Source organism: Pogoniulus pusillus, chromosome 39, assembly GCF_015220805.1.
Source record: "Pogoniulus pusillus isolate bPogPus1 chromosome 39, bPogPus1.pri, whole genome shotgun sequence".
Taxonomy (NCBI): Eukaryota; Metazoa; Chordata; class Aves; order Piciformes; family Lybiidae; genus Pogoniulus; species Pogoniulus pusillus.
Genome location: NC_087302.1, coordinates 8,840,251 through 8,865,815, shown reverse-complemented (window position 1 = coordinate 8,865,815; position 25,565 = coordinate 8,840,251). Strand labels below are relative to the sequence as shown.

General features: G+C 56.8%; 1 protein-coding gene across 7 annotated transcripts in view; it reads right to left on the bottom strand.

The window, feature by feature from the left end:
- Window positions 1–2,411: 2,411 nt before the first annotated feature.
- The window catches only part of ANKS1A (ankyrin repeat and sterile alpha motif domain containing 1A), a 70,714-nt gene continuing 47,560 nt past the window's right edge, over window positions 2,412–25,565 (bottom strand). For 4 of the 7 annotated variants that reach the window (XM_064173841.1, XM_064173844.1, XM_064173847.1 and 1 more), the window contains 12 exons: window positions 24,791–24,897; window positions 14,044–14,142; window positions 13,585–13,737; window positions 13,309–13,416; window positions 11,627–11,791; window positions 11,159–11,284; window positions 10,934–11,005; window positions 10,478–10,564; window positions 10,093–10,230; window positions 8,952–9,122; window positions 7,813–7,911; window positions 2,412–7,150 (listed from right to left, as the gene is read on the bottom strand). In XM_064173841.1, coding sequence (XP_064029911.1) covers window positions 7,031–7,150; window positions 7,813–7,911; window positions 8,952–9,122; window positions 10,093–10,230; window positions 10,478–10,564; window positions 10,934–11,005; window positions 11,159–11,284; window positions 11,627–11,791; window positions 13,309–13,416; window positions 13,585–13,737; window positions 14,044–14,142; window positions 24,791–24,897 — 1,445 coding nt within the window. In that variant the 3' untranslated portion in view covers window positions 2,412–7,030. The remainder of the gene's footprint in view (window positions 7,151–7,812; window positions 7,912–8,951; window positions 9,123–10,092; window positions 10,231–10,477; window positions 10,565–10,933; window positions 11,006–11,158; window positions 11,285–11,626; window positions 11,792–13,308; window positions 13,417–13,584; window positions 13,738–14,043; window positions 14,143–24,790; window positions 24,898–25,565) is intronic. The other 3 variants (XM_064173845.1, XM_064173846.1, XM_064173842.1) reach the window with 2 other exon arrangements.

Below are 25,565 nucleotides of genomic sequence, written 5' to 3'. Positions count from 1 at the left end.
TTTTCCACGCAGGAGCCACCAAAAGCGCCTACGGTTGTCCCTCAGCGGCATCACACAAGGGAAAGGGACCACACTTCTGGAGTGTTTCGTACGGCATCGCCGAATCATTTCGACTGGAGGAGACCTTTTTGCTGACCGAGCCCAACCGTAACCGCGCAGGGGCAGGCGCGCCCCGAGCCGCGCCGCTCGGCACCACTAGAGGGCAGCAGCGCTCCGCGGCGCCGGCGCAGGAGGCGCCCGGGGGCGTCCACGTGCAGGGACTGACCGCGAGATGCAGGCAGAGCTGAAGCGGTGCCGCTTTGTCACTTTGTCACTTAAAAACTCCCTCTTTCCCTAAGCCCTCAGGCTGCGGTTAACATCCTTTTGCTTACTCTTATGCTGGTTTTCTGCAGCCGGCTCTGCATTACGAACCGACAACAGGGAAGAACTGACGGCACCTCCAAAGTGATGCCTGTGCGTGGAGTGGTACCCAGCAGTGACTGCCAACTGGGGCAGCTTCTTCCCAGACAGGTGTGTGTGTAAATAATATAAACATAAATAGTATAAATGTAATTGTGAACAGATACCCCGGGCCAGCCTCTCTGTCGCATTACAGAAGGCAGCCAGAGCCTCACAGACGCTTGCACCACCACCTTGTCCAGAACGACTGAAAGAAATCCCAGGAACTCTTGGCTAAGCTGCCCAGTGAGAGGAGAAATGGCACTTCTGCAGGAGCCATTAAACACCACCAGGGACCCTGAGTATTCCAAGTGGATGTTGAGCTTTTCATCAGCCCAGACCCCCAGGGCCTGTTCCTCAGGGCTGCTCTCTTCCTGAGGGTGCACTGACTCCTCTGTCCACGTCACTGACAGAGATGTTACACAGCACTGCTGCCAGCACTGACTCCTGAGTGAGCCACTTGGCACTGGTGCCAGGTGGACATCGTGCCTTTGATCACCACTCTGCATGCCACCATCCAGCCAATTCCTTACCCAGCAGTGCTCCACCCATCCAGTCTGTGTTGTTCCAGTTTGGTGACCAGGACGTCCTGTGGGACAGAGTCGAAAGCCTTACTGGGGTCCAGGCTTTAAGTGATAATGGTCCCTGGAGAGCACCCTGCTGGGCACCCGGCTAAGCAACGGCCTGGAATACTGCTCCAGCCAAGTATTTGTTCAAATGGTCTAGGAAGAGCTGATTGTGTCGACCCTTATGGGTCCTCCGAAGGCTGCCCCGTGGCTGGCTGCGGTGCCACGAGCATCTCATGTACTCCAGCTGATTTCCAGGACCAGGCTCCTCTTGGAGGAGCTCCTTCCAGGTGAGGCTCCTCCTGCCCACTGCTTCATCCAGCCATGGATCCTTCCCAGCCCCCCCCTGGACTCCATCACCACTGTTTCTGTGGGTTCCTTCATTCCAGCAATTCAGAAGGCTCAATTAAGAGCCCAACCCAAAGCTCCATACACTCCAGGCTGGGCAGGGTGTCAAAGCCACGGCTCACTGATGCGGTGGCACTGGAGCTGCAGGACTTGGCAGCTTTCCCTCCCCATGTCTGCAGCTCAAGCCCCTGTCTCACCTGTGCTCTTGGCCACTGACAGCATTTTCCACTACTCACTTCAGGAGCAGCAAAACCTCATCTCTGAGTTCCTCAGAGAAGCTCCCTGCTGCTGCAGGCAAGATAAACTTCCTGAGGTTCCTTCTGCCCAGTTCTGCAGCCTGGCCAGGTCTCAGTGGATGGCAGCACAGCCTGAGAGGGTGTCAGCTGCTGCGCCTAATTTTGGACCATCAGCAAAACAGCTGAGAGTCTTCTCCGTCCCTTCATGCAGGTGATTGATGAAGATCAAAGAGTGGGTAGAGCCTGTGCTAACTGAACACCACCAGGCTGCTTGCCCTCACTCCTCTTACCTTCTCGGCTCGAGTTGCTGGAGCAGGTCCAGAGAAGGACAATGAAGCTGTTGAGGGGTCTGAAGAACAGGGCTGGTGAGGAATAGCTGAGGATGCCGGGGGTGTTCAGCCTGGAGGAGACTGAAGGGTGATCTCATTGCTCTCTACAGCTCCCTCAAAGGAAACTGGAACCAGTTAGGGATTTTGGTCTCTTCTCCCTGGCATCAGGTGGTAAGACAGGAAATGGCCTCAAATCGTGCCAGAGGAGGTTAGGATGGACATCAGGAAAAAATTTGTGTCCTGGAAGAGTGGTCAGGGATTGGCACAGGCTGCCAAGGAAGGTGGTAGAGTTCCCTTCCCTGGAGGTGTTCAAGAAAGGTGTGGCCATGGCACCTGAGGACAGGGTTTGGTGCCCATGGGGGTGCTGAGGTGATCTTGGAGAGGCTTTTCCAGCCCAAACAACTCTGTGATTTTGTGACATGGGCAGGATCAGCCCACAGATGGCAGGAGGCAAGCAGGAACCCACGGAGGTGTCAGTGAGAGCGAGGCCAGGGTGTGTCTAAGCTGGTTTATTAGTTCAGCCTGCTCTAGGTTGTACAGTCATGGAGACAACAAAACGACTGCTGGAAGCCCAGGAGTATTTACAGTCTCGCCTTGTTGCATGAGGTCAGCCTATGGTCGCTTATGTTTGGTACCACAAACGTCTAAAGGTCAGACAGGTTCTGAACAGATTAACAACTGTATGTACAGGAAGCAAGAGGAAATTCAAGTATCAAAATACAGACAGATTAAATAACATTTGTATTACAAATCAGTCCCACTGCCAGACATCACAACGAGCAAAAAGTGTCCACACTGCAAACTGAACTCAGCTGCTCCCTGCCTGCGCGGGGCCGTGGGTGCTGCCTCCAGGGCTAAGAGGTTTGAGCTCAGTCGACTCTGCCAGAGCAGCAGAGCTGCCTCCTCTCGCAACCAACCAACCAACCAGCCAGCAATGCCAAAACCAGAGCTAAAAGGGAACCTTCTGCAACCAGACAGAGCTGCAAACTGCCTGCTTGCTCTACAGAAAGATCTGTGGAGGGACTTCTGCTGCTGGAACCTGCTCGGGTGGGGCAGAGAGAGCCTTCAAGAGGCTGCGCCCACTGCAGCTGCACCCAGAGTGTGTTTGGAGGGACTGTTTGGCCTCTGGTCTGTGGCTCAGCAGCCTTGTGAAAGTCCAAACTTGTCACAAGAGGTACCTCCTGGTAGGTGCCACATCTTGTCCCTGTGAGTGGGACAGGTGTGCCCCCCACACCTGCATCATTTCTTATAAAAAGATAATTTCTTCTCCAAGAAACCAATCCCAAAGCAAGTTCAGAGGCAGTTGAAGAGCTAAGATTTGCCTTTTTTTTTCTTTTTTCTTTTTTGTAAATACAAAAGGATAAAGCAGCTTCAATTTGAAAAAATAAACTAAAATAAAACAAAGTAAATCATCCCCTCCTGTACAAAAAAGACAGAACTCTGCATCTTGGGTCACCTGTCCTGGGCTCAGGCCATGCACAACACGGAGCCTGTCCCCAAAGAGGGGAGCCAGGCCCAGGGCAGCACTCACTTGTCCCAGGCCGGCAGCAGAGCAGATGTCCTTTGATTCAAAGTCATGTTCAGCACCAGATATTGAGGGCACTTCCCTCCAGAGGCCCCAGGACCCTGTAGGGAGCCCAAACACCCCGTGGTGGCTGTGAGCCAGTGGCTGGCAGGGCCCAGGGCCAGGCTCCAGCACAGAAGTACCTTGAGTAAAGTCAGGGAGTGAGAGGGGAGAGGCAGTGCCCAAACTGCTCCTTTGCACGAGGTGAGAAAGGTCTGGCTACGAACTGTTGGGTCACTAAAGACAATCACAGGGTTACACCCAGGACTGGGAACGACCACCAGGGTCACCAAGCCAGTCCCTTGAAGATTAGAGCCTTCATCACCACGTCACCTCCGAGCCAACCTTCAGCAAGCTCAGGCACCAACGCCCCAGTGCACCACGCAAAGAGGGAGCCCTCCCGATCAGAGGTTCAATTTGCAGTCTCTCCAAGACTTGTTACCAGCACAGCAAACATTTACACTTACACCAGCATGAATTGCAACATTTGCAGGACAAGGAACTCAGCTTCCAAAATTCATCAGCCTACAGCGACCTCCACTGCCCGCCTCCCACCCCCCATTTACAGGTTCATGCCCTTGGGATTCTGCCTTACTCCTCTCCCAGACTTGCTGGCTGGAGGGGCACGCATGAAGTCCTGACCTACAGCAGCAAGTGGAGGTAAATGGGATTTCCTGGGGCACTTCATAAGAGTAAAGCAGCAGGGAACCACCACCACAGTGCCACCTCAACCACCATGCTGCCGGTCGAGATTTTCTGCCTCTGAAGCATTAAAATCAGAAGCAGTTTGACTTCTCTCCCCTGAGGGGAGCAATGCTGCAAGGAGGTCAGTCAGAGCCAGACCCCTCCCGGGAGATGCTTTGGTCATTCCAAAGGAGAGGCAGCACACAGCACCTTTGGGGACAAGGGACTCAGGCCGTGCTCAGGTTGAGAGGCTCCCTCCTCAGCTATGGAGTGCTTCAGGGTAATGCCCAACATTTAACTCCTCCTTTGTTCATCTTCTGAAGCTGTTGCACTAATTAAATAATGAGCTAGTATCAAAAAGTGCTAAATCACCATGGAATACACTTTAAAAACCAATGTCCCCCAACCTCGCAGGGCATAACTGGGTTTGAAAAGAAGGTGGGAGCACGGGAGGCCAGGAAGAGAACTCAGTGCATAACGGGAAGCAATTGTGTCCTTGCCATGAGCTGCAGGGCGGCAGCTCTCTGGAGGGGCAGCAAGCTCTGTACCATGGGGAATGCTTGGCCACAGCCACTCCAGGCTGCAGGATCCTTTGCAGACTCTTCCTTAAGTTATTTCCAATTGCTTGGAAGGGCTGGAGCAGCTCTGGCAGCAAAGGCTGCTGACCCCCATGGGCTCCTCCTGCTGCAGGAAGTTATTGCCAAGAATTTGGCCTCCTCTACTCTTCACCCAGAACTGAAGACTTCAAGTACCATCAGAGGTGCACACAGCACTCCCACTGCTAAGCCTTTCTGCTGCACTCCTTGCTGGACTGTGTGGATTCTCAGTCAATAAGGATCAATATAGGTGCTCCTCACCAAGACCTGCAGTGCTACATTTGAACAGGAACTGGATCTGCTCAGTGCCGCTTCTTAAGTGAAAACAAACCAGAAATGGGTCAAGAGATGTTTGTCTCGGGCTAGAGGAGGGGACACCACGCTTGGAAGGCTCAGCTTGCCTCTGCTAGACATGGAGGGAGCTGCTTGCCTCAGCTGGGGGCTGGGATCTCTCTCCCCCCTCTGCTTTGAGAGCCCTCACTGAGCGGGGCTCATGCACCTGCTCCAAGGCGGCCACCAGTGCCAGGTGGAGATGATCTTCATGCCAGCAGGGCACTGCTTCTTAGGTCTCTGCCCCGTTACTACATCTCCATGGCTGGAGCCAGCTGCCTGCGATCAGCTTCCCAGAGGCAAACAGAAAGGAAGAGAATGGAATGAATGAGTGCTGAGGCACAGGAAAACAAGGGCTGGGGAAGATGAGGCAGAGGTGCAGCAGAGCCGTGAGGGCCATGGACATGCAGCAGAAGCTTTGCAGGTTAGGCAGGGCTGCCTGTGATGCCAGCAGGCTCTGAGTGGTCACCTTTACCAAGGCACATGCTCCAGGGACCCTGTTTCGGGAGGGTCAGCTGAAAGCAGGGTGAGAGCAGGAGCTCAGACCCTCAGAAGTCAGCATGGGCAGCTGCATGCTTCAGGCCAGGCTCTGCAGTCCCACTGCTGCTGTTAGTTCAGTTCCTCTTTGAAGGACACACTGCAGCTCCTGGGGTCATGAACCACCACATGGCATCCTGCACATGCTCCAACCAGAGCCAAGTGCCCTGTGGTCTCCTGCAAACAATTCCCAGTCATGTTCTGGAATTAAAAGCTGCCTCCACTGAGGCAGAGAGCAATGGGGAGGCTTTCCCAGAGGAGAAGCATGCGCACTAGGGGTGCACAATGGGGAGAGGCAAGAGGTGCCCAAAGCGGGGCTATTGCTCAGTGAACCCTGGCTCTCCAGGATGGAAGGTGACAGATGTTTCATGATCCCTATAGCCCTTATTGTGCACTGGTTTGGAGATGGCAAACAAGCTGTGGGATGGGCAGCAGACTGATTTCAATCTCGTTTCTCCTCTGGGCAAAAGGAGTGCAGCAGAGCTCCGTCTGCTCACAGTGCAGCGCCCAGCCCCTCACCAATGCCTCCCCAGCACAGGGCTCACAACGTGTGCCTCCAAAAGCCTAACCTCCTCACGCTCTGCCGAGAACTGGGCCCACAGCTCATGGGAAGTTTGCTGAGCACAAACAGGAGGGGGGGAAATCCTCCCAGGAGGGACTGAAGTGCATGCAACGCAAAGTGCAGCTGCCCTCGGAGCAGGGCCAGAGCTCACAGTGGGAACGCTCACAGCCAGCCCAAACCAGCACTCCCCTCGGGGCATGTTTCCTGCTTCAGGCTTTGAGGGGAGAGATTCTGGGCATGGGTCCCCGTGAGAAGGTCTGGTGAAGGTTGCTATTTGCAGACAGCATCACAGTGGTTAGTGTCGATTCCAATGGCAGGCAGGAAGAGGGGAAAGTTCACCGCAACAGTACGCAGCTGTGGCTTGGTCAGGAGGAAGAGGATGGAGGAGGAGGGAGTGCGTGCACCACAGAGACAAGAGGTCTCCATCAGTCCGAGGATAAGAAGGTGAAAGAGAAAAAAAAAAACAACCAAAAAAGCCTGGGGAGTGTCACATTGCCCCAGGGATTCACAGTGCCAGGGCGAGGGGACAGACATGGAAACGACTGGCGGTGTCCGGGATCCACATCTCCGACTGCCCCGGCCTGCACCCCTCTGCTCCCCCTGCCTCCCCCACACCTGGCAGCCTGTCACCCTGTCACCCTTCTTCCCGAGTCAGGAGGATTCACAGTGCTCAGTGGTGCTCAGGTAAAAAAGCTGGTTAAGGTCCTACAGTCTCCTAAGTGCTGCTGCCTTGAGGCGGTGCCTAGGCAGGGCTCAGCGAGCAGCCGCAGCAGGAGGGAGCTTAGAAGAGCAGAGATCAGCTGGCAAAGGCACAGTTAGACAGGGTGGGCACGGGGTGCTTTAGAAGATAGTGGTCTCATACTTAGTGCTGAGGGTCCGCTTGGAGTCCTGCTTGGGGTCCACGACCCAGGAGACACTGGCATGAGACTGGGGATCTTGGTCCACTTCAGGGGGCTCCAGCTAGAAAACAAGGAGAGCAAAGGGCAGGTCAGGCCACCAGGGCAGGGCAGGTCACCACTTGTGCTGCTGGGTGCCTAGAAGCAGGCAGAGGCTGCGGCCCTGCCTGCTGCCCTGCCCAGACCTGCACAGGTGTGCAGGGCAGCAGCATTCACAGGGGAGGCACTGGAGCTCCTCACAGCTACAACATATCTGACCATGCCAGGCTCTGCCCAGCACCCTGACAGGACTCCCAGGCCCCTGTCACCATGAGCTTCACTTCAGCTCACAAGCAAGCATGGAAAATTGAGTGCTGCAAAGAGAGGTTCCTGAAGTACAAGAGGCAGAGGGAGAGGGGGAAGGCAGCTACTGGCAGGTGGGCTCCTGTTTGATTTACTCTCCTGACCAAGCACAGCTCTTTCATCTGTCCTCCTGATTCAGGCTCCTGCAGGAGGGTTAACAGCAGCAGAAAGAGCAGTGTAGTTAGCTGAGGGCTGCCACTCTGCATCAGCAGGGAAGGAGGTGAGAGGTTTGTCCCTGGGGTTCAGCTGAGCCTATGGCAGAGCCCTGGAACAAGCAGCTCAGAGGAGACAGGAATGGAGAGGAGGGGAGGCAGGCGGCTGGCGGTGGCTGGGGCAGCTCAGGGTCGGTTGGCAATGGAAGGTGGCAGGAAGCAGGGCAAAGACCTTGGCTCCAGGGCTAAGAGACTGCAGCGGCAGGTAGGAGGGGCGGTGAGCTGTGCAGGTGTGACACAGACAGCAGCGGGTGTCGGGAGGGAGCGGCACCTGAGCGGGGGGAGCAAGCACAGCACAGACAAAAGGAGACGTTAAGGCAGGCAGAGCAGCTGGCCAGCAGCCCCTGCCCCTCAGCAGCTCCTGCCCCAGCTGCCCTTGGCTACAGGAGCTCTCCTGTGCTGCAAACCTCAGACACTTCCAAGCCCCACCTTGATGTGTTCCTGTGACCTGCCCTGGGTGATCCTGCTCTAGCAGGGGGTTTGGACTCGATGGTCTCTGGAGGTCGCCTCCAACCCCTGCCATGCTGTGACTCCATGAAACCACAGGTTTCCTCCTGACCCTACTGTAGCTCTGCAGGGTTTGCTTGTGGCAACTATGCTGGACCCAGGCCCATCCCACCCAGGCTGTCAAGTTAATGGTTGGACTTGATGATCTTAAAGCTCATTCTCAGCCTAAACGACTCTGCTATGCTCTGATTTCCACCTCTGTTAGCCCTCATCCCACCAGGAGAAGCCCTAACATGATAGCAGGGCTGCCAGCAGAGCCACAGGCAGTATCAGTGGTCCCTGAAGGTACAGGCACCTTAGAGAACCATGGAATTGTTTTGGTTGGAACATCCCCCCAAGACCATCAAATACAACCATAGACCCAACACCACCATGGCCACCAAATCACATCACAAAGTGCCTTTCTTGAACATCTCCAGGGATGGGGGACTCCACCACCTCCCTGGGCAGCCTGTTCCAATCCCTGACCACTCTTGCACCGAAGAGATTTTTCTCTCATTTCCAATCTAACTCTTCCTTGGCATAATTTCAGGCCATTTCCTCTCAATCTGTCACCTGATACTAGGAGCAGAGCCCAACCCCCACCTTGCTGCAACCTGCTTTCAGGGAGCTGTAGAGAGCAAAGAGGTCTTTCCTCAGCTTCCTTTTCTCTGGACTAAACACCCCCAGGTCCCTCAGCTGCACCTCACCAGCCCTGTTCTCCAGACCTTTCACCAGCCTGTCCTGGTCTGGGCTCTCCCACGGCTCAAGGGAGGGTTACACCAGCTCAGGGCCTGCAGCTGAGCCCTGCCCATGCCTACGTACTGCAGCTTTCCTCATGCCAGCTCGGGGTTTAGGCACGGGTTTGGAAGATTTTGTTTCAATCACTTCTCCTGCTGCAGCACCCAGGGGCTTTGCCCTCTGGGCCTGGAGGGCCAGCTGGTAGGCAACCTCAAACGCCTGCCCCAGCGTGAGGATGATCTCATAGGTCAGGTTCTGTGGAGAGAACACAGAGAAACGGAGCCATCAGGTATGGGCCAGCAGAGGTCCTGCAGATGCAGACCTTGGCACAGCCTATCAGCTCTTCATCTCGAGTCACATCCTGCTGTCACCCTGGCAAAGCTGCTGAGCTCCTGCCCCGCGAAGGAGCCAGCACTGAGCTGCCTCCACGCTCAGACAGCCCTGTCCATGGGCAGCAGTGGCAGCCCTGACAGCATCACTGTTCAGCAGCGTTTTGTGTTGTTAAGAGACAAAGGCAAAAACATCTTCCAGGGTGACTTAGCCCCAGAACAAAAGCTGTGTTCTGGAGTCAATTCGAAGGCTGCTAAACCAGCCCACTGCACCCCATCTAACTGAGGGCACCTCCAGGTTTTGTTCCTGGCATACTCCCCAGAAGGGAAAAACTCCTTGGTGACCTTCTTGTGGCCTTCCAGGATCTGAAGGGGACCTACAAAAAAGCTGGGGAGGGACTTCTGAGGCTGTCAGGGAGTGACAGGACTGGGGGGGAATGGAGCAAAGCTGGAGGTGGGGAGAGTCAGACTTTGACGTAAGGAGGAAGTTGTTGAGCAGGAGAGTGGTGAGAGGCTGGAATGGGTTGCCCAGGGAGGGGGTTGAGGCCCCATGGCTGGAGGTGTTTGAGGACAGGTTGGCTGAGGCTGTGTGCAGCCTGCTCTAGGGCAGGGTGTCCCTGGGCATGGCAGGGGGGTTAGAACTGGCTGATCCTTGTGGTCCCTCCCAACCCTGACTGATTCCGTGATTCTTTGATCCCTGCCCTGCTTCATTCAGCACTGGGCACTGCAGCAGTGAAGCCAGCCAGGCCCTCTGTCCACAGAGCTCCCAGGTGCCAGCACCGGCAGCCAGGACTCAGGGGTACTTGACAGTGGCACCAGGTGAAAGAGCCCCAGAGCAAAGCAGTGCCTGGTGTGTGACAGTGCAGCACTGCTGCGGAGCAGCGGCGGCAACTCACCACGTCCACGGTGCTGAAGACGTGGCAGTAGTGGTGGTTGGTCTGCAGGTCCTTGGTGATGTAGGCAAAGGTGCAGAGGTCCTCGGGGTCTTGCGCAGCACAGGAGATGTTCCGTATCTCGTGCTCAGCGATGACATTCTGCAGAGGTCAGCCACAAAGCACCTGTACCCTTCTGGGGTGGCACAGGGAGCCTCCCTGCCAGGCCAGGCCCAGCTCCCTCCCAGTGCACCACATTTCACCAGCATCCAGCCTGTCATCACCACCTCCCTGGCAGCTCCTCAGGACCAGCTGTAGCTTCTGAAGCTGGTAAATGTGCCCAGCAGCCCCCTCCCAGACTGCAGGTCTTGTGCCTTCAGACACCAGCTTTGAGCCACCTGAAGCTCACCTTGTTTGAGGCATCGATGAACTTCACCCCCTTGTAGGTGATGGACAGGATTATGGTGGGGATCTTCTTCATATGCTCTGTGGACTTCTTCAGAAACAAAAACACTCCAGTGACCACTTGTGAATAGATGCTCCCTTCTTCACCACCACCCCAGCCCCTGTCCCACAAAGGGGTCTTGGACCAGAAGGAAAGCTGGTTCCTGGTGGAAGCAGAGGGTGCTGGTGGATGAGAAGCTGGATGTGAGCCAGCAATGGGCACCTGCAGCCCAGAAGGCAAACCACATCCTGGGCTGCAGCAAAGGCAGTCAAGGGAGAGAATCCTTCCCCTCTGCTCTGGTGAGCCCTGCAGTGCTGTGTCCAGCTCTGGGGCCCTGAAGGGTTTGGGGAGCCACAGCTTCACTCGGATCCCCCCAGTCCCATCAGCCACTGCAGGACCCCAGCCCCACGGCCCCCATACCCTCATCTTGGCACAGGCGTCCTGCGTAGACTCTGTCCCCCGGAGGTCTTTGATCAGCATCGAGCCCAGGTACTGCTTGGGGCAAGGAGAAGCCTTCAGGGCTGCAGGCAGGATGCCTGACAGCCACTGTGGCTGGGGAGGGACAGGTCCCGCGGGGAGGGAAAGGAAGTGTGGCAAGTCCACACACAACAGCCTGGCCCAGAGCCTCCCCTGCCAGCCACTTACGTTGGCCTCATAGCCACAGGACTCAAAGATGAGCTTCTCTGGCTGGTGCTGCCAGCTCTGCACTGGGGCATAGGGGGCAGCCAGGCTCGGGGGGCGCAGAGTCAGCTTGGGCTCCCGATGGTCCTCCTGGAAGGGGCGGAACATGAAACTGAACCACAGCAGGTCCCACCTGGCTTGAAACACAGATCTCAGGGGGCTCTCTGGGTCGATGAGATTGAGGTTGGCAGTGGCCAGAGCCTGCAGGGGCTAGCAGGAAACAGCACATGGCAGGGCAAGGTGCCAGCGGTGCTGAGAGCCTGAGGCACACAGGTTTAAGGTGAGGTGGAGCCATCAACGAGCTGCTGTCACCAATGCCCCCAGCAAGCCATGCCTGGGCACCTCCCTGGCACTCCACACATCCCTGAGGCTCCAGAAAAGGGAGAAGCCGCACAGAGGGGCCCCAGGGCACACAGGGGCACTGCCACTGACCTGAGCTCTGTAGCGCTCAGCTTTGCAGTAGGAAGCAGCCTCAGTGCCATGCTCGTGCTGCCTCCTGGCAGTGTCCCCCGAGGGCAGCAGCAGATCCCCAGATCTCCCTGTGCAGGAGTCACTCTGGCTTAGGGGTGATGAGGTCTGGGAGATCAAGTCCTGGCACTGAAAGCAGGAGACACCATGAACCATCACAGAAAGCTTGTGCCACAGCTGCGCCCACACCTCGCTCCTCTTTACAGTGCCCCACACAAAAAGGGCAATGATTAGGGTTCATGGGGTCAGCGCCTGCTTGTAGACACCTCCCTCAGTGCCACCCATCACAACATTCCTGCTAATAGATCCAGAGAGGCACAGAATGGTTCGGGTTGGAAGTGGCCTCAAAAGTCATCCCGTGTCAACACCCTGCCATGGGCAGGGACAGCTCCCACCAGCCCGGGTTGCTTAAGGCCTCATCCAACTTGGTCCGGCACACCTCCGGGAAGGGGCATCCACAGCCTCCCTGGGCAACATGTGCCAGTCTCTCCCCACCCTCACTCTCAAGAATTTCTTCCTCTTCTCCACTCTCACCCTCCCCTCTCCCAGCTCAAAGCCCTTGTCCCTGTCCTGGTACTCCCAGCCCTTGTTCACAGTCCCTCCCCAACTCTCCTGGAGTCCCTTCAGGTACAGCTCTTAGGGCTCCCCAACTGCCTCAGCCTGCTCCCACAGCAGAGGTGCTCCAGTCCTCTGATCATCTTTACCCTGCTGCTCACACTGCTTTTGCTCTGCCTATTCCACAGGACACCCCTGGATTGCTCCAGGTTGCTCTCAGGCAGGTTCACAGCCTCCCATGAGATCATCCCAGGAGGACAGAGCCAGGGTGAGCTACAGGCAGGGACTTATAGAGGAACAAGCTCCACTGAAGCACTAAGCAAAGCACTCCAAAGCTGCTGACCATCAGCCACCCCAGGAGAAGAATCCTGGGAGCCCAGCAGGAGATCAGCCCAGCTGCCTGACAGCCTGCCTCTTCCCCTGGGCAAGATTCGCTGTCCACCCGTGCCAAGCACCTGACAGACAGTGCCAAGGCAGGGAGTTGGCAGCTGCAGTGCGCAGCAGCCCCATTCAAGGGCCACTGATGTCCTCCCACTCCTGGAGCACACCAGCTGCAGCTCCAGGAGATGCTGCAAACGTGCCCACCCTCCCTGCCCAGCACAGCAAGCAGGGGAAGCTGCACCAAAGGGCTTGTCTCCTGCTCCTGCACTGCCACAATCCTGTTTATGGTCTTGGGAGGATGCTGCAGAGAGCAGCAGAACCCCATCTGGCTGCTGCTCCCCATGGCTTTTGTTGATGGCAAAGGGGGTGGCTGAGCAGTGGGGTGGAAGACACCTTCCCAGCTCCCAGAGCAGTACCAGCCCAAATCCCTCTTCCTTCTAACACCTGAACTCCAGCTCCAGAAAAACAGAGCAAGGCACAGCAGCCCAACCTGCCTCAGCTGAGGCTGTTTTGGTGGAGAAGCCCTGGGAATCCCAGCAAGGTGATGAGCACAGCACCCAACTGCTCTCCCCCAGGGTTGTAGCTGCTAACCAGACAGAGGACAACAGTTCCTGCTGGAGCCATGTTCAGGTCTTCGAAAAAAAGGAAGGAAGGTGAAGGAGAGCCAGGGCAGAAGGCAGCAGCCTGAGCAGACTCCACCAAGGACTCACTCTGAGCTGCGAGAACCGCGGCGGCTTCGCTGGTGGCTCCTCGTAGGGTCTGTCTGCCAGGGAGGCAATGATCCGCTTCCGGTGGCCCAGCAGGTTCACTTTCAGCACCTGCAGGGACAGGACAGGCTCACTGCTGGCTTCCTGCCCTGGGCACGGAGCAAAGTCTCTGCTCTTGGAGCAGCCCCGTGCCCCTCTGACGCCAGTCCCGGCAAGTCCCAGCCCTGCAGGACCGCGGGCAGGACCCGGCTGCCATGGCAGCAGGACAGCAACACTCACGTTGACTATTTCCAGCTCCCAGAGGTTTTTCACAGTGTCAATGGAGCTGTAGCCACTCGAGAGGAAGGACTGAACATAGTCCTGCAGCCCCAGAGAGTCGAGCCAGGCAGGCACCGAGGGCTGGCTGTTTCCATCGCAGCCCAGGGGCTTCAACTGCAAAAGCACAAGGAAGGTGTGAGAAGCCGCGGGGGGCTGGGATCCAAGACCTCAGTGAAAGCCTTTAGGTCAGCATCACCTCCACCACTGCGCAAGCAGGGGCTGAGACTGGCAGGAGCCACAGCCCCCCTGTGCCCAGCACGGAGCCATCCCAGATACACAAGTCAATGGAGCAATGAGGACCTCCTGCTCCTCCCTACTAATGCCCGTGGGTCCCAGGGACACAGCTGTGGTCCCAGGGACTGGTTTTGTTTCCTCTGCTTGCAGAGCTGTGCCGGGTGGTGCCCTGCAGTGGGTGCTGACCTTCGGCAGGGAGCGTGCAGCCTGGAGCAGCTTGCGGCGGTGGTGCGGATCCCCGATCCCGATATCCCGCAGGTCCTGGTCCTCCATGACATTACAGCCCTGTGGGGACAGGAAGGAGAGGCATGGGAGCAGAGGGCAACGGCATCTTCCCCAGGTGTTGGAGGGGAGATCCTGCACCAGCACCCTCCTGACCTAACCCTCCCTCCTAACCACACAGAAGGAAGGCTCCGAGGATGACCCTGGTCACCGAGAGGGCTGACCCGAGAGGGGCTGTGGCTCACGTGGCATCAGAGGGGCAGAGCACTGCTGTCCCCTCCCTCCCTGCTCTGCTGCATCCTCTTCGAGCCAGCACTTACAGCATCCTTACGTTTGCTGCATAGATGTTTTGTCACTGCTGACAGCCCAGCGAGCCTCAGCCCTGCCCCACACAGGGTGCCCGGCACAGGGGGACTGAGCTCTGCTCAGCCTCCCTCCACCACAGAACTCCTCACAGTTGTGTCCTGGGAGCTCAGGATACCAAGTGGTCAGATTTGTCCTCCACCCCCCAGGCATGGAAACAGCCCACCCGGCTCCAGCAGAGGTGCTCCGGGCACTGCGCACGCTCTGGTGAAGCCACCACTGTTCCTCTGCCCCTTGCAGAGCAGAGCAGGTGCACGCAGAGCACCCTGCCTTTACCCCTCTCCTCACAACCAGCTCAAGCTTCCCTGCCCCTCCTACCTGGGGAGAGCTCAGCAGGAGCTCCAGGCACAGCTCCTCACGGCTGGAACACGCTGCTGTGTGACCCAGAGCTTCAGCTGGAGTCTGGACACCCCCTCCCGGCCCTGCCTTCCCTGCTCTCAGGAGAGGCACAGCTGAAGGAGGAGCTGCCAGAGCTCCCCTGCTCCACATTTTGGTCTTAGCAGCAGAGCCCTGATTAAATTGTCTGTGGGGCAGCAGGGCTGCTGCAGGGCCACGCAGGCTGCGGGCACAACGGCCCGGGGCTTCAGGAGTGGAGGAGGGCCAAGGGGCAGCAAATGTGTCCCAGTGCTACCTCCGACACCGCCTGTAGGATCCCAGCACCTGCTTCAAACACAGCAGCCAAAGGTGAAAGCAGAGAGCTGCTCCCTGAGCAGCCGACCCACCTGAGCATGCACCCAAGGGCAGAGCAGGAAGAGTCCTTCCCCTCTGGGCACCTTTGCCACCAGAGCAGCCCACAGGGAGAGCTCATCTCTGATGGTGGATTTGCAAGTCACCAGGTCCATTCATCCCAGCTTGGATCAGCACTGGTGTGGCTAGCAGGAGCAGGGCAGGGTGAGGGCACTCTGCACTGGTGAGGCCACACCTTCAGTGCTGGGCTGTTTTGGGCTCCTCACTCCAAGAAGGACATTGAGGGTCTGGAGCAGGTCCAGAGAAGGGCAACAAAGCTGGGGAAGGGTCTGGAGGATAGTGCTAAGGAGAAGCAGCTGAAGGAGCTGGAGGAGTTCAGCCTAGAGAAAAGGAGTCTGAGGGCAGAGATCATTGCTCTCCACAGCTCTGCGAAAAGAGGCTGGAGGCGGGTGGGGGTTGGGCTCTGCTACCAAGGAACCAGAGATAGGACAAGAGAAAATTGTCTTAGGTTGCACCAGGGGAGGTTCAGCTTGGACACGAGGAACAATTTCTTCCCCAGAGGGTTGCCAAGGCCTGGAACAGGATGCCCAGGGCAGTGGTAGAATCATCGTCCCTGGAGAGGTTCAAAAGCCATGGAGATGTGGTGCTGAGGGACATGGTCAGCAGTGGACTTGGCAGTGTTGGGTTAACAGCTAGACTTGATCTTAAAGGTCTCCCAGCAAACCCTTCACCAAGTGGGGACAGCAGTGGGGACTGCTCACTCAGTGGAGCAGCTGGACAAGCTGGGATGGTGCTGATGGGCAGTGTTTGCTAACCCAGCCTGCTGAGCCCAGCTGCACTTCCACTCATGCTCATCTTCCAGCACTGAGCCAGTTTGGTGCCAGTGCAACAGAGACACTTGGCTGGCACAGCCCCAGGATGCCTAAGTGATACCAGCATGGGCAGTACCAGGCTCGAGGCAAGGCACCTATTGGTGCTCTGCCACTTTTAGCATCTCAAGTTGAAGGAAAATTCCTTGCTGTGGAGCAAGGATCCAAGTGAGTTAAATACTGCAAAGCCTGCAGCTTTCTCCAGCACTCCTGATTTTTGTGTGTCACATCAAATTCCCTCAGTGCCAGTCCTGACTCTCAAGGTACTTAACAAGGATAGACAAAGCAGAGCAGCTCCAAATAAATCACCACAGCCTGCTGTGCATCAGCCTTTGCTCGCAGCAGCGTCCTTTAAAGACCTCAGATTTCAGCTCTGTGACAAGCAGGAATCTGCCCCCAAAACGGCTGATGAGCTGCAGACACCCTGCAGAGCCTTTAGCTCCTGCCCCAGAGCAGAGCAGCTCCCTGAAGCAGACTTTCCACCTGTTTGTCTGTAGCACCCCACTCAAACAAAAGCCATGGGGCAGAGATGCTCTCTCCAAGCCACCACTGCCACCAGCCAGGCACCTCCTGCTCTCTGCTGGGCTCCTGCGCCTGCCAAGCCAGCAGCAGCCAGGGCAGAGGCCGCTCAGCACCCGGCTGAAACCAAGCCCCAGGAGGGAGATGGCCCTGACAGAGAACACCTGCTGTGAGGTTCCTGGGGTTGGATCTACACAGCACCCCAGAGCAGGGCTGTGCCTGTGCAGGTCTGGGGACTCTTCCCCTTGGGTCTCTCTGTCATTTTATCTTTTCCACCAGCTGCCTTTGGTGCTGTCACAGATCAGCGACCAGACCGTGAGATGCCACCTCCCGGGCACTCAGTGAAAGCTGCAGAGCCTGTGCCCCGGGCTCAGGGTCAGCCCCCTATGGGTCCTCTGAGGACAGGCTCAGCCAGCAGCAGAAGTGGGGGACAGGAGAGCTCCTGGGGACAGGCTCTGCTGGTGGCCAAGACCCCCACGGTCCTGCAGCAGCAGCCTCAGAAATGCCAATTCCAATCAAAAAAACCTCCCAAAGATGTGCTGCAGACTTGATTGCTTCTGACAAGTGGGTTTCACCTTGCTCATCCCTCCTTGGCTGCACAGAGCGAGCACGGCTCAGGGCTGCACCCCAGGCCAGAGCCTTTGCTTTCATCCATGCTGCAAGAGTGGCAGACACTTGAAAGCGCTACTCGTGCCAACACCTCCCCATGCTCTCCTCACTTCCAGCAGGAGCTGGCTCTCAGCTCGCGCTCAGGTGGCCTGTTTGGGCTCTCTTCCCAGGCACCCAGCCCCGTGCTGCTCCAGGTGTTCAGCAGTCATCAGTCCTGGTAGAACATCTTTGGTGATTTTTCCTTCCCAGAAGAGCTGGGATGATCCCTAAAAACCCACCAGGACACAGAGGTTTAAATGGTTTTGGCAGGGAATGCAGGAGTGAGATTCCTCTGCTAAGCTCCAGCTGTGTGTGAGGGTGAGGTAGGCAGGAGCCAGCAGCTGTGATCCTTAACAGCTCAGGCTGGAGATGAGAAAAAATTTCCTTCCTGCACAAGTGGTCAGGGACTGGAACAGGCTGCCCAGGGAGGTGGTGGAGTACCCATCCCTGGGGGTGTTCAAGGAACATGAGGCTGTGTTGGTGTTGGGGTTGATGGTTGGACTCAATGATCTCAGAGGGCTTTTCCAACCCTAATGATCTATGACTCTATGATTCATCACCCAGAAGAATCCTTCTCTGCTCCCCTGGCAATCCAAAGAGCCTGAACCACCAGCCCAGCCACAGGGAGCTGAAACTGGGCACAGTGAATCCTACCTCTGGGTCCAAACTGGCAGAGACACTCTGGAGGGGCTGTCATCCTCTAGCCTGGCCTTCAGCTTCTTCAGAGCTGACCAGAGCTCCCTCTGTGGAAAGGCACAAATACACAGGACCACGAGGGGCATGTCTGAAGCCCATCTCTGCTCTCAACACTGCCCTCAGAGAGGGCAGAGATCTGCTGGTGATGGATCTGCCCCGGGGAGCCCTGAAGGACAGCCAGTGTGGGCATCCTGCCTGTAGACACAAGTGTTTGGAGAAGGGCTCTGCCTCGGTCACGCTTCACACCTTGCACTGTAATTACACTGCCTGCAAGGCTCCAGGTTCTCATTAAGGAAGAAAAAGCCCAGTCAAAGGTGAGGCTGTGGGGACTGTGTCCCCTCCTGCAAGCAAGCTGACCCCGAAGGCGAGTGAGCCAGACGCGGGCTGCGGGAGGCTGCCAGCACTGCTCCTCCAGCTGGGTGCTCTGCAGGCACTTAACTACCCAATTTTGAGATGCTGCTTCTCGCAGATCCTGGCTCCAGTCCATGCTCTCTTTCAGCTAAGGAAGAGCCTGAGGCAGAGAAAGTTTGGGACAGGACGTGGAGCCTGACCCAGCCAGCAGCGCAGCTTAATGAACCCTGACGGCCTGGCGAAGCGATGCCAGCTCGGGCGCTGCTCCTGCCACCAGCCCTGGGGTACAGGCAGCAGCGGACAGGGACCAGGATCTGTTTGCCATTAACAGCATCAGATGCAAAACCCAAACACAGCCTCCCCAGACTACAAAAGCGTCTGCAAACATCTACAGCAGAGTGCCCTCAGCTGCAGCAGCCAAGCATCCATTTGCTGCTCGGAGGAAAGCACACAGAGCTCTTTTCTCTCCCCTCGGCACACACAACTTGCATCCAGCTGAGGGTTTTGCTGCTGCTGCTCTGCTTTCAGCAGTTAAAAGCCTGGATGTGGCAGAAAGCAGAAGGACTCAGCTGCTGTTCCAATCCCTGACCACTCTTGCAGCAATTGTTCCTATCTCCAACCTAAACCTCCCCTGGTTCAACTTGAGGTCATTTCCTCTTGTCCTATCACCTGATATTAGGGAGAAGAGACCAACCCCACCTGGCTCCAACCTCCTTCCAGGTGAGGTTGGGCTCAACACCACTTCAATTTCTCATTTCCAGGTGAAAAAAGGATCAAGAACGTTCATTTTGGTCACTTTGGTACCAGCTAGCTGCAGCCTTCAGGAAGCCCATACAGGCAGCTCAGGGTTTGCACCCAGGGGACAGTGACTCAGTTAGAGGCCCAGCAAGGGGGTCTGGGGCAGCCCTGCAAGGCTCTGCCTAAGCTGCCAGGTGTGAAAAGCCATTAGGTTTCATGGCCCCACAGCCTCGGGCAGCATCCCAAGGCTAAGGGAAGGCAGAGAAAGATGAGCTATAGAGAAGGTGTTCCTGGAGCTGACAAAGCCACCCTGGCTGACAATGAGCCCCCTGCCCCCCCTCCCCCATTAGTGGTTAATGACACACAGCTCTCCTGGCAGGGCTGGCAGGCTGTGGAGTCTCCTTCCCTGGAGACTTTCAACACCTGCCTGGATGGGCTCCTGTGCAATCTGGTCTAGGCATGGCTGTGTTGGCATGGGGGCTGGACTAGATCTCCAGAGGTGCCTTCCAACCCCCACCCATCTGCCACTCTGTGCAACCAGGGGAAGAGCCAGAGTTGTTCAGCTAAGGGCACAGTTCCTCCAGTGCCTGTGGGAAGTCCCACACAGTGCCCAGCAAAGCCTGGAGCAGCACTGGCCACTTCCTTGCTGTTCCATTCTCTGCCCCCCGCAGGCTGGCAGTGTGACAGTGGCAGCAGAAGGGATCAGTCATGGCTGCTGAGCTCAGGCAGCTTTATGGAGAGGAAAAGAAAATTAACTGCTACTTTAATGGCTTTTTTTAATGCTTATTGGGCCTGCAGCTACTTGTGAATCAAACATAAGTATCATCTAAACTGCCAGTTCTGGTCCACCCACTTTGCTCCTCAAAAGCCCACTCGAATTGGCTGCTCTCCACGGTCCACATCCACCCCCCGGGGAGCTCTGGAGCAGCTCCCTCAGACCCTGGCTCACTGCACGTCTCCACTCTTGCCATCCCTCTCCAGAGGAAACCCAAACCCCCACAGCACCACAGACAAAGCACAGTCCTTGAGAACCACCCAAGCAGTATCTGACACCCACCAGGGAGCTGTCAACCCCTTCCATGCCTTTGTGTGAGTTGAGTCCTGCTCAGATGCTTGGCAGAAACCCTCCCACGTGGGCCCTGTTCTGCTCTTACAGGATGCCTATCCAGGGCAGCAACATCAGTCTGGGGACCAAGGAAGAAAGGCAGCTGCAGGAGGCTGGCAGCAGCATTGAACAGCAGCCAGCGCCCCAGCGTGTGGCTGATGCACTCCCTGCCATCTCCTAAAAACAAAGCTGCTGCTGGGGCTTCGCTGTTGTGCTCTTAGCTAAGCAAACCCCAGGGCTTACCTGCGTCTGTGCTCAAGAACCATCCAACAGCAGCACTGACACAAAGTTCTGTCTCAATTTCACCAAGCACAGACGCAGAAACCCTTCTCGGGGGGTCTCTAGTGGGTGCCTGTTCTTCACAGACCAGCACTGGGTGCAAACCACCACTGGAATGTCAGTTCCATCTTCCCCAAATGACTGCTATGAAGTAACAAATCTCATACGAAAACAGAAAGCAGCTCTGGGGCGGACAGAGCCTGGCTGCTGCCCAGGGAACCAGCACCCGTGAGCCAGGCTGGCTACTCCTGAAGCAGACCGTGCAAAGCAGAGCCACAACCCACTGAGGCCCCCAGGAGATGCCCTGTGCTCGCCGCAGCCGTGCAGGCATGGGCTGCGAAGGAAGATGATGCGGAAAGGCAAACACCACGGAGCCAGCATCCAAAACGTGAGGGTCTGCAGGACGGTGACCCAGCTCTGTGGACATCTCATCCCTTGGTGCTGGGAGGGCTCTCCTCAGACCCTGCCTGGCAGTCTCCTGCTGGGCTGCTCCTCAGCTCTGCTCACACTCCAAGACAATGCCTCAGCTCCACACCAGCCCTTTGCCTTCCCAGACACAGGGAGAAAAGGAAGGCTCTTCAGTAACCAAGAGCACTGCAGGCTGATCAAAGGTGGCACCGAATTACATTTGATCCAATTAGTGCCAGGGCTCTGAACTATTCGTGGGCACCCCAAAGAATGCAAAAAGCCCAGAGGAGAATAGAGGAGCCCAGAGGAGCCCAGGGCACTCCAGAGAACAGACTTCCATGCCTGACTCTGTCTCATTCAATCAGCATTAGCTGCTTTCCACACACTCCACGGGAGTCCAGGCTTCAACAACAGAGCAAACAAAAAAGCCATTAAAGTGCTTTATGTCCTCTTTTACCTGCTCATTTGTGAATCAGAGTATCTTTGGACTGAATAAGAAGTTCAGCTAGAGAATAATGGTGCAGTTGCCAGAGTGTGAGAGGTTTGCCCTTCTCAGATGTCAGCCTGATGAGCTGTCTGGGGGACAGCAAACATTCAGCCCTCCAGGGGCAGGGAAAAGCTTTGGCAAGCAGCTCAGACACCATTATGGGATCCGTGGGATCATAAAACGCTGTAGGGAGGGTGCAGGTCATGGTACTTCCTTCCCCACCACCAGCCCCTGCAACCCCTTCCTATGACACCGTCCCTGGAGGTGCTCAAGAAAAGCCTAGATGAGGCACTTAGTGCCATGGTCCAGTTGACTGGATAGGGCTGGGGCACAGGTTGGACTGGATGATCTTGGAGGTCTCTGCCAACCTGGTTGATTCTATGATTCTATGACACTGGCCACGGCCCTGCTCTCCAGCACACAGCAGAGTCCAGCCTGGCCCTTGCTCACTCCTGTGCTTGCAGCAGGGCACTGGGATGCATTGCACATCTGCCAGTGCAAAACCAGTTCCCATGGACCTCCTGAAGGGAGCATCTGCTGCAGGGGCACTGATGAGTGCAGCAGACACAACTCTGGCTCTAGGAGCAGCAGAACCCACTTAGTCCATATTCCTGTGACAGTCTCCTGCTCTCCCAGCTCCCCCAGCTCACTACCAGTCAGGGACCACTAAGTCTGACACTGCTCATCACTGCTGCACTTTGGAGATGTGACTTTTTGTTTTCCCCCTCTGGTGGAGGATGAGGCCGTGGCTCTCCTGAAGCCCTGAGCACTCCCAGGGCTACATTCCTCAGCATGGAAGGTGGCAGGGCTGGCTTCTCCTGAGTGGTGGAGTGCCCTCGGCCCCCCAGCACTGCCAGGGCTTGGCAGGCAGCTCTGGTGAGAGTTTTCCTCTGCTTGCAAAGCTGAGCTTTTGCTAAGTTAAGGACAGCACAGCCCATGCCAACAGCCCCAGTTCAGCCGTGGCTACCCAGAGCACAAATTATGAGAGAGCTCCAGCAGGCTGTGCAGCAGAGGATGTTCAGCACCATCTCCACTCCAGCTTTTTCTCATCCTCAGCTGGCAGCTCAGGCTGCTCTCTGAATTAAAGCAGAAGTTGAGTGTCACAGTCTGACTGCCCCAAGCCAGTAGTGCTGGCAGTGAAGGCAAGGCAGAGGCTGAGCAGAGGGCTCTGCTCACTTGGGGCATGGGGTTTGTGTTGGAGAGGCACAGCAGCAGCAGCAGCAGGTAAAGCCTCCCTGTCAGCACTGCCCACAAGCACCACCACAAAGCCACTGCAAGCAACTCCAAAGGAGTATGAGAATTTCTGAAGACACAGAGAAGTGCCCCATGTGCACACTGCAAAGAAGGCTCAGGCTTTTAGAAGACTAAGCTGCCTAAACCCAGCTTTTAAAGCCCATTTCTTCCTCAGAACAAGCCAGAAGGTTCCACACAGCCTGCAGTGAATCCAATCCCCTCCCACAAACACAGCACCCAAGCCTGAAGGTCACAGCACAGCAATGGTTAACCCACCCTGCTGACCTGCCTTAGCAGCACCCAGTCCTGCCTGAAGCCAGCACTGGATCAGGGTCATTCACCCTCAGCTGGGCACAAGCATCCTGGGGTTTGCATTTGAACCTGGGCAGCTGTTCCCAGGCTGCCCTCCTGGGCCACAGGCACCACTGCAGCCCCTCAGGCTGCTCTGCAGGTTGAAGAACTGAACAAGAAACTGCTGGAAGTGCTGGGACAAAGCAAGGCACTGCAAGGCCTGAGTGCAGGCTCAGCCCACCTCAGCTCAGGCTGCAGGTCCAGGCAGGGTGAGAATGGTTGCATGCACAGAAGGGGGTGGGTTGGAAGGGAACTTAAAGATCACAGAGCTCCAAGCCCCTGCCATGGGCAGGGGCACCACCCACAGCCCAGGCTGCTCCAGGTCCTGTCCAACCTGACCTTCATGCCTCTTGTGACTCCCTTCCACACCAAAGGCTTCCAACACCTTCATTTTCCTCCTAAACCCTCCTTAGCCCCACGGCCTGGCTGGCAACTGGCAACCCACAGCCCATCACTCCTTGGATTCTGAAACGTTTAAGGCAGTGAGGCTCTAGCAGGGACCAAACCCTTCAGAGACAGAGCTGAACTCCAGGAAGGTAATGGCACCTAGCCTGAAATCTCTGTTAGTGACTGGAGCTGGTGGCTAATGAAGAAACTGCTGTAAGGAAAGAGGAGGAAGGGCCAGGCTGGAGCCAAGCAGCCAATGACTCCCGGCACGGCCCAGCTTCAGTGCTGGCAGCAAAAATTCATCTGAGAGCAGCAGACCACCTCTAGACCCACATTAACCTCTTGCTCCATGTTTGTACCAGTAAGTTTTATTCCCACAGCGTCAGAAGCTGGAGGTGAGCAACACCACAGAGGAGAAGTTCTCAGTAATTTGATTTTCATGCTGGGCTGGCTGCATTAGCTTCAGACTCCCTGGCCTTGGAGGGAGGATTTAAAGTCAGGCTTGGCACGGCTGCCAGAGTCAGCTTCCCAGTAAAGGGTATAAGCAGCAAAATGGAGATCAGCCAGGAGCTGCAGGAAATCTTCCTGAAGTTATTTGGCCTTTTAAATGTGAGAGCAAGGAGTGAGGAGAGTATCCCCTTGCCTGAAGCCAGAGCTCCTTCCCTAGAGGCGGCTGCCAGCACCGGCTGGGGAAGAAAACCACCAGCTGTGGACAACAGCAAGGAGGCCTCCAAGCACCCCATGGAAGCACAGCCAGACACGCACGAGGAGCCTGCCCTTCCCCTTACAGATGAGAGTTCTGCAGCAGCCTGCAGCTGAGTGTTGCTGGTTCCTGCCAGGGAGCCCAGTCAATACCAATTCCCACTCACCAGGCACCAGCTCCCAGGGCACAAGCAGGGAGTGAATTTCCTTCATCACTGGAGTCCTGTGCTGGCAGGGCTGGCACCATGCTTGCCAGGCAGGGCCAGGCAGTGGGTCACTTCTGAATGGAGTCATTACACTCTGCCTTGGAGCGCCCTGCAGACACTGCTCTGGCATCCATTCCCTTGCCCCTTGCCCAGCCCTATCCAGGCTTCCCTCTCCACTGCTGGATGGCTGCTGGCGTTTCCAGCACCCCTTCAGCACTGGGTCAGAAGGGACCCTCTGAGGTCATCTGGTCCAAGCCCCCTGCACTCAGCAGGGACACCCCCAACTAGACGAGGCTGCCCAGGGCCACATCCCATCTGATCTCAGATGTCTCCAGGGATGGGGCCTCAACCACCTCCCTAGGCAGCCTGTTCCAGTGTCTCACCACCCTCACCAAGCAGAACTTCCTCCTAATGTCCAAGCTAATTCTGCCCTGCTCCAGTTCCAAATCATTGCCTCTTATCTCCGCAGGCCCCTCTAAACAGTCCTTCCTCCAGCCTTCTTCCAGGTCCCCTTCAGATACTGAAACGCAGCTCCCTGGAGCCTTCTCCGGGCTGAACAGCCCCAACTCTCCCAGCCTGTCCCCATAGCGGAGCTGCTCCTGCTGGGCTGACAGAGCCCAGCTGCGCCAGGCAGCGGTACCAAGGGGCCAGGTCTGGCCGCCTGTGCCCGGCAGGGACTCACCAGGAAGCGGAGGTCGTCGAAGCCGTTGAGCAGCAGCTTGCTCTCGTACTGCTGCAGGCCGAGGGTCTCCAGCCACTCCCCGACGCTCTGCTCCAGCATCCGTGAACCTGACGAGAGAGGAACCGGCAGGCGCTTGAACAGCGAGAAGCCGTTCAGGCGGTAGCAGCGGCACTCGGAGGAGGACAGATGGCATTGCCACATCATGGTCATTACCAGCGAGAAACCCAAAACACTGTGCTCAGAGAACAGCAGCCCAGCGGGCAGACAGCTCCTCGGGTGAGCACAGACAATGGGCGGGCGTCGGTGCCCCGGCGCACTCCGCTCTGCTTCTGAGCCCTCTTAGCGCTCAGGGAAAGAAACGCCTGGCCCGGGCCAACTGCCTGGAAGTGCTCCTGCGACCATGGCATCACATGCACTGCTGTCAGGGCTCAGACCAGTTCCTTGCCAGGCAGCCATCCAAAGCCCAACCCCATGGGGATGTGGATCCACTCCTTGTCTCATCAGAAGTGGGCGGGAGGAGGGCAACAAACTTCCACCCTTGGCACTCCCAGCCAGTCGTAGGTGCGCGGGAACGGAGCAGAGCTCCTCTCATCCATGCAACTTGGGATGCAGCACCCTTGCTCAGCAGGCCAGCAGAGAGGGCTGGGAGCATCAGAGGGCAAAGCAGCTAGAGAGAAAATGCATCTTCATGCAGCCCAGACATAAACCAGACACGACGGACTTTGAGGAAAGCAGCAGAAGCCAGCCAGGAGCAGCTGTCCACAGCAGACATGCA